This window comes from Brienomyrus brachyistius, chromosome 10 (assembly GCF_023856365.1).
Source record: "Brienomyrus brachyistius isolate T26 chromosome 10, BBRACH_0.4, whole genome shotgun sequence".
Lineage (NCBI taxonomy): Eukaryota > Metazoa > Chordata > Actinopteri > Osteoglossiformes > Mormyridae > Brienomyrus > Brienomyrus brachyistius.
The window spans coordinates 13357596-13365986 of NC_064542.1; the positions used below are offsets into that span (position 1 = coordinate 13357596).

The 8391-nt window shown below is 47.2% G+C and overlaps 1 protein-coding gene across 6 annotated transcripts in view; it reads right to left on the minus strand.

Moving 5' to 3' along the window:
- si:dkey-172j4.3 (diacylglycerol kinase delta) overlaps nucleotides 1-3386 on the minus strand; it is a 34333-nt gene extending 30947 nt beyond the window's left edge. For 3 of the 6 annotated variants that reach the window (XM_049028934.1, XM_049028937.1, XM_049028932.1), the window contains exons 1-2: nucleotides 3233-3385; nucleotides 1721-1973 (exon numbers count right to left, since the gene is read on the minus strand). In XM_049028934.1, coding sequence (XP_048884891.1) covers nucleotides 1721-1909 — 189 coding nt within the window. In that variant the 5' untranslated portion in view covers nucleotides 1910-1973; nucleotides 3233-3385. Of the gene's footprint in view, nucleotides 1-1720; nucleotides 1974-2891; nucleotides 3131-3232 lie in introns of those variants that run through there. The other 3 variants (XM_049028938.1, XM_049028935.1, XM_049028933.1) reach the window with 3 other exon arrangements.
- Between the last annotated feature and the right edge of the window lie 5005 nt (nucleotides 3387-8391).

The following is an 8391-nucleotide window of genomic DNA, read 5'->3' on the forward strand; positions in this document are numbered from 1 at the left end:
AATGGGGTTCGAGATAACAGTTCTTCACATGCTTTATTTGTTTATCTAATGAACCGAACACAAAATCCACGGTCATCAGAGGACAAATGCTGGAGAAGAATGCAATCAGTGTGACAAAGGTATTTGTAATCCCCCCCCCATGCTTCTTGGGATGCAAATATTTAGTGATTGCACTCTGCAGAGTGATGAGGTCATCAGGCTTAAATCCTGCAGATCAGTAACCAGGTTAATCTCTGCCAGATGAAGACAGGTAAATATAATCAGTTAGGCTCCACCCAGGCTCTGTTTGTGTGTGTGAGGGGGGGGCAGCAGCTATCAATGTCACGTCCAGAGCTCCTCAACCCCCCCCCCCCCCCCCACCATATCCAGGCTACATGCTCATGGCCCAGCCACTGGTGCTAAACACCAGCCACTGATCCAGACTCTACCCTCTCATTTGAGTGTCATCCGATGCCTCCACAGACATAAGGCCGTGCTGTGAGCCCCGCCATTACTGAGCCGCTGTCTGCCACTGACCCTCCCAGCGCCATGAAACAAACACCACAGTCAGAAACAGAAAATTACCCATTGAGTTCCCAGGTGGTCTATTAGCGGCAGCCATCTTGGTTCCGTGGCTCCGACCCCTGCACTGAGGCCTGTAGGAATCGCTCTCCTGGGGCACCCTGACCTGTCGCACTGTGCCATTGGGAGGTGTTGAAGGTTATATTAAGGACCCACCTGCCCCTTTATGGATGCCCTGCTTGCCCCCACCCCATTTCATCCTAAGTGAAATTCCAGGCTGCAGAAGTATGAGGCCCAAGTAAAATGTATGAGACTCTGCAATCAGATGGGACGGTACACCTCCATTCACATAGACCCTTCAGTTATGCTGAAGCAGGAATAACGTCTGACACCAGCGGGGACTGCTATTAACAACACAACCACACTAGCAGTAGCTGAGGCTGCACACTGGGTCATTGGTAGAACCACAACCTGTTACACAACCATTGTTACCTCCTTATTCGGTATTAGCACTCTGAGTGAACGCGGAAGCCCCAAATTAACTTTTAACAAAAAAAGACGGATTTTGTACAGTTTAGCTGGTTTAATGAGCCTAACTGCTTCTTTCTAGGTTGTGTGCCTTATTTAGCTGAAGGTTATAATTAACGTTAATGAGCCTTTAACAGTTTAACCATCATAGCCAGGGTTATAATCAAAACAAGAAATAAACAGAAAGTGCGCCTAAGTTAGCTATTTGCTGTGGGTCATAGCAGCAGCGCAGCCCAGAATGTCACACTAAGGCGTCCCGCCGGCATCTGGGGGGGGGGGGGGTAGCCGTGCGGTTATAATCGGCCAAAGCAAACAGAAGATGCGCTTTAATTTAATTACCGGAGCCAAACAGGACAGACAGCGCGTCGTTACATTACAGTCCTCCGGCGCACCAATTAGCCCCAATTAAGGGCCACCTCTGAGGCCACATGACCGGTCGGGGCTCGTCACCGGACCGAGGGACTGAAACGGACCACGACTGCGATCGCAGTTGTAATCCTCTGCACTAACAGTACCCACCTAATAAACCAATATTTACTGGAAAATTCCAAATAAATGCTACACTACAAGTATTATTTAACGATGCAAATAGTGGGACACGTGTCCGCGTCGCTAGTACAAAGTGAGATGTTTTGCAGGAACAGATGAATCAAATAAATGAAAAGAACGAATTAATGGGAAAAGACGTTACCTTTGCACGAATCTGGCCCGAGGTGGACACTTTGCGGATGAGTTTGTGCGATGTCTCCTCCTGCTCCCCGTCGCTGTCTGACGATTCCTCACCGGCTTCGGCCTGCGCTAAGCGCCCGGCGCCCGGCGGGGATAGGGGCTCCTGGGGGTCCCGAACGTACAGGACGTTGGGGTTCAGATTTTCGGCCATGGTTACTTAAGAGAACTGGGCAACGCGGCCAGTGAGCGCCGTCGCCGCCTCCTCTGGCTGTACCCTGAAATGATGATGCAACGCTGATAAATTTGAAGTTTAAAATTCAGCAATCAGACACAATCACTCATCTTTTGAAGTAGTTTTCTGTGGCATTAAATACAATGTGGACTCCTTTCGTTCCCATCAAGCACGCCGTGCAGGAACTCTTTCCTTACTGCGCCCAGTTAAGAAGCGGCACCGCAGTGACAGCCCAGTACCGAGGCCGGCATTCTCGCATGATCGCCCCCATCTTCCGATGCTGGTTTGTTTATCTCTTTCGGCTCATCCAAACATGGCCATTTACGAGTCGATCGCATCTCCTGGAGCTCCTATCTGGTTTACAGCGGGGAAAATGCTGGTGTGTGTTTTGGCTACGCGGAGAACGAACGGCATTCGACGCCGTTCCGTAGGAGTAGAAGCTCGGATTGAATACCACCGAAACCCCGCTCGCAGGCACACAACAAGGCGGTCTAATTCACACAGCCCCGGGCTACGTCTTCCGATGTGCTGCTGGCACCGAGCACTTGACGGATCTACCCTAAATATTTAAGACCTTAACGCACTGTTGATATTCACGATGGCGTGAAGTTTCTGCATTATTCGTCATACGTGAAGGCAAACTAAAGATGCGTTGCTAAAACGATTTAAGCGCATCTCACTGAAATGTGATCTAAGGAATACCGAAATACAGCACGACAAAAGCAGCATACATTGCATATTATTCTGCGACAAATCATAGATTTATGAGCAACGTGCAAAATTAGTTAATTGACATTTTTAATTACGTAAAGCAATATAAAGTAAAAACAAGTACCGATTTATATCATGGAAGCCAAGTTGCTTCAGGGTATTACTTTATCACAGCTGTGTCACAATGCATGCAATGTTCACAGTGGGATGCTATTTTCTTTTCGTAGTTGAGACCTTTCCCTTTTACTACCTGTTGTTGCAAAGGCGCTTCGCGTTCCCTTGATTCCCATCAATGAAATAAGCGACGTCCGCGATCCCTTATTCAACGCTACTGTTGTTTTCCTCCTAACTGCCCAAACGTCATTGCGACGTCCCCGCACCGTGCGAAATAAAACTCATCGCCTTCTCCGTATCACCCTTGGCCCAGCATGCGGCGGACTGCAGCCGAATACCCCGCGATGCATGACGCTCGCTGTGATCAATTCACTCGTGCGTCTCCTTTTTTGGCGCCTGGCGCAGCAGTTTCTTCATTATAAATTATTATCAGTACTTAATTGAAGGCGATCTCGCTTAATAAAACTTCGGGTTTACCTCGGTAGCGACCTCTCCTCCCGAGCTGCACCGAGCAGCCGCTGCTGTCCTTTCAGTGATCACTGTCAAATCTCGTGTTCTTGCATAGCATCAGATCTGCTGACAGGGGGGGTGTTACACTATCACAATTCACGCACAATCATCTCAAGAGGAAACTGTAGCCTCAACGGTCTGCTGAGAAGAAAGACGTGAATGCCTGTATGTTTTGTGCAAGTTCTTACGTCAGTGTATAATTTAAAATGGATACATTTTTGCTCTAACATATTTGTATTATTGAAGACGCATATGCTTATTCTGAGATTAAATGGCAAACGTTACATTGTTCGAATACAGTACAGTTTAATAGGGCAGGAGGATGCCAGATCGGACTCGTTATTTATAACGAGATATAACTTAACGTCTCGGTTATTCAGTGGTTTCAGACTATTGCTTTCAATAGCGACCGCACGTCGTGGCTGTAAAATGAGAGAAAATTCAGTGTACAGTTAAAAAAAAAAAAAACCTTTCGGATCCGTTTCGTAGAATGCAAAATCGATATGTATATGGTTTCAATCAACTTCTCGGAAATCGAAGACTAGATGTAGAAATGGAACTAGAAGGTATATTTCACATTTTCTATATGGAGTTACGTAGTTACACGCAGCAAATTCGACTATCACTGGAAAGGATTGTTTTATTTAATCATGTAAATCTAAACGAAAATCCCAAAGAGGAAAGGCTTAACAAGATTCATGAAAATAACGAGTTGGTGCGGTTTAAGAACAATATTACAAGCAAGCGGCAGTATAAAATGGGCGTTTTAGTTTTCGTCAAATGAAACCGCTTATGATACATCCAGAGCCCTAAACGTTGTGGCAAACTGCGAAATGTATTTTGGGTAACCGAAATGATTAAATACCAGCAGTATGCCCTTTCTGTTGTGCAAAAATTGGTTAAAATGTATTGTGAAAAGCTTGAAAGCTTAAAAAAGTGTTATCGCATTCGACAGCTAAAACTGTAAGCAGATCATTAAATCATGTTATTTTCATCTCACTGCGCCGTAAGAAACTGGGCAGCCCTTTTATGTTCTCAACTTTACGATGGGATTCATCTGCTCATGGAGCTGTCATCTTATGGAGGGACCCAGTGGCTGTATCACCGTGCACCTCCGCTTTGCCACCCCCGCGTGGTTTGCCATGTTTGTGACCGTGACCATTTGGAAACAGCGGAACTGTGTCGTTCCCTCCAGAAGTGCGGTTCTAAAAGAAAAAAGAACTAAGTATTAATTTGTTACGAATGTGTTGGCATTAAAAACATGCAAACTGAAGAAAATGAAACACACATTAGCTTAGCGGTATGTAATTGTGACAACAACGTCCTTCATCTTTTGCTTCGCACTAACAGAACACGTTTATCAACATAAAGACACTTGCGATGATGTTTACTAAATTATGAGGTTTTGTTTTAATCCTGTAATAAGATAGCTTATTACTGCCACCTAGTGAATGTTTCTAGAAACTGCTTTCCAGTTTCTTCATCTCCATTCCGGAACATATAATTACATTTCAATGAAAAGCAATTATCATACTTTATTTTGCTTAATTTTAGGTCATGCATTTTTTATGTGATGTAAAATATTTAGAATCATTTAACTCTGGCAGTTCACTCTGGTAGGGAGACGTGTTTCTAAAACATTGTTACAATATGTAATATAATTCTAAAATAAAGACAAATGATGTAAAATACCACTAGGAATATGTACAATTGTTGGAGATCGTAAACGATGCTGAATGAGCAGTTGAGCTGGTCATGATTTGAATTACCTATGATGAATCCGCAGGTCCGATAAAAGAAAAAAAGATTAAAATTGGTGTGAATTTTCATTAGGAAACCTATAATTACCCCTCCTTGCATTGTACATATACACTCAATCACTCTCAGCTGATGGTAAATAACTTACCCTATTGATTTGCAATTAAAGAACATTGTGTCGCAGACGGACTGGCTGGTGATTTGTCTTATACACGGGAAATGATTCTGCCTTCGAAGATGTAGACTCAGTGTGTTAGATGTGGTGGTGTCACATTACCACATCTGTCCATATTCCAGTACCCAGTATAACGTCCCAGAGAGCCCGAAGGCCGTTCCAGCAATCACAAGGCACAGGGCAGGGGACACCATAAACGGGATGGCAGTCCATTACCAGACACATACAAAATGAATAAGAGAGCCACCAGTTCGACTTAATTGCATTTTTATTTACTGTAGAAGTAATGAGGAATACCGAAAGGAATCCCACATGGACACAGGAAGAACGAGCAAATGTCACCCAGGGAGCAGGGAATTATATCTTTTTGTTTTTTTTTTGCTCCCAAAATGTTTTGCCTAATAACCATATGAAAACCACATCACAGCCATAAACTGGTGTTTTACTTTGCCTAATGACCAAAGGTGGTCAAAGAGAAAACTGGGTGGCACAATCCGGACCTTTTCAATCAGCAATATTCTATCAATTTACCCCAAAAGTGAGTGTGACCTTAGGTAAACTGGAACCTTCTCAACTCAAACCCTCCAGAGAATCCTGTCTCCCCCCAAACCTCTCATTTGCTCTGTCCCGGGGCTTTCTGCCACACCCCCAGTCGCACACATCCTGTCAGGTTGTCTAAACTTCAACAGGGGCTATATATAAATATGCCTGAGCTATTTTTGCCCCGCACCCCCCGTCCCTCAGTGAAGGGTGATATGAAGTGGCATGCTTTTGTCACCCTCAGTGTCAGCTCCATGCTGAACCCAGACCCCATAAGTTGCCCCCTCAAACACCCCGTGTCACATGAATGTCGTCTCATCCCCCCCATCCCAAGGAACACAAATAGGCTAAACTACTGCACCAAATCCATGTGTGCTGCTTTTAACCTGGGGTCCCTGGGGAAGGAAAGTGGCTTGTATTTTTTTTTACCACAGTGGTCCAGACTACAATTCCTCTGTTACTGCACCACACATGCAAGTTTGGTGGATCTGGGGTTCAAATTTGTGACACGTCAGTGGTGCAGATGATGAGGGAAGGACACTAATTATTTTTGGCTTAGTGACTACAAAAAAGCTGCAGGATCAGACATGAGAATGGGAACTGCTGTTGTACTCTTGAATGAACACATATAACCTTAATGGTTCTGGCAATCCGAAGGTGAAGTTATACACTAAACTTCACTTGCATTTCATTATTATACATAAAGGCATTTTGGGAGAAGAAGTCAGGTGACCAGGTGTAAGGCCAGTGACCCATATTTTCTGTTTCTTTTTTTCGTAAGTTTAAAAAAAAAAAAAAAAATTCTGTTGTCCCTAAGCAAACTGACTCCAACATTCATGCTGCAACTATCACGTATTTTCATCTGCCTGATGTCCAGGGCTGGACGGGGATTAAATATCAGGTGCACAGGGTCGGGGCATGGGGGGGGGAGTCCCGTAATAACTTTTACCAAGTGATACATTTTGCCAAGTGAGGAGGGCGTAAGCTTGTGGTAGGTGGTCTGCCACAATACATTTTGGTAGCCCACATAACCGTCAGCCCACTGAGAAAATGCTCAGTAGACCAGATGTCAGATGGGCAGTCCAGCCCTGCTGATCTTCCATTTCAGTGCATGATTTCCCATTTCACACAAACAGTGTTTATTTTTGTTTTCAGTTGCATCCACAGGCTCCTTTGTGTCACTCTCATCCCTTTCAGGAAAACCATACCCTGAATACAGCCCCGTCCCCCTGCTCATCACATGCTCCTATTTGCCACCTACCTTCATATATCTCACAGTACTATTTTTAGACAGTACAACAAGATTAGGGCAGCAACTCCCTAGTGGTGCAAACAAACCATAAGACAGGACAACACATGTGACATTTACCAATATGTACAAAGGGGCCGTACCCTTGTAATTTTACCCTTTAAGGTATAGAAATCGACTCCGGGAAACATCCCAAAGGTACAATCAGCAGAAATGTCAATTTCTGTACCTTAAAATATAGAATTACCTACAGCTAAGGGTACAAGTGGCAGACCTTTGAGGGTACAGTGTCAAACAATGGTACAAATTTTTAACCTTTTTTTCTTAGAGTGCAGAGCAAGCACTTGCTAAAATGTGACCTCAGGCAAAGGCACATCCCAAAGCATCACGCCCAACCCTCATACCACCAAGCCCACCGCTGCTGAGCCCACACCCAGACACCCGGACACCCAGACACCCAGACACCCAGACACCCAGACACCCAGCACCCAGACACCCAGCACCCAGACACCCGGACACCCAGCACCCAGAACCCAGACACCCAGACACCCAGACACCCAGCACCCAGACACCCGGACACCCAGCACCCAGACACCCAGCACCCAGACACCCAGCACCCAGACACCCGGACACCCGGACACCCAGCACCCAGCACCCAGAACCCAGACACCCAGACACCCAGCACCCAGACACCCAGCACCCAGACACCCGGACACCCGGACACCCGGACACCCGGACACCCAGCACCCAGACACCCAGCACCCAGACACCCAGACACCCGGACACCCGGACACCCGGACACCCAGACACCCAGCACCCAGACACCCAGCACCCAGACACCCGGACACCCGGACACCCGGACACCCAGCACCCAGACACCCAGCACCCAGACACCCAGACACCCGGACACCCGGACACCCAGCACCCAGACACCCAGACACCCGGACACCCGGACACCCAGCACCCAGCACCCAGACACCCAGACACCCAGCACCCAGACACCCAGCACCCAGACACCCAGCACCCAGACACCCAGACACCCAGCACCCAGACACCCGGACACCCAGACACCCAGACACCCAGCACCCAGACACCCGGACACCCAGCACCCAGACACCCGGACACCCGGACACGTAGACACCCGGACACCCAGCACCCAGACACCCGGACACCCGGACACCCAGCACCCAGACACCCAGCACCCGGACACCCGGACACCCAGCACCCAGACACCCGGACACCCAGCACCCAGACACCCAGCACCCAGATACCCAGACACCCGGACACCCGGACACCCAGCACCCAGACACCCAGCACCCAGACACCCAGCACCCAGACACCCAGCACCCAGCACCCAGACACCCAGCACCCAGACACCCAGCACCACAAAGGTGATGGCAATCC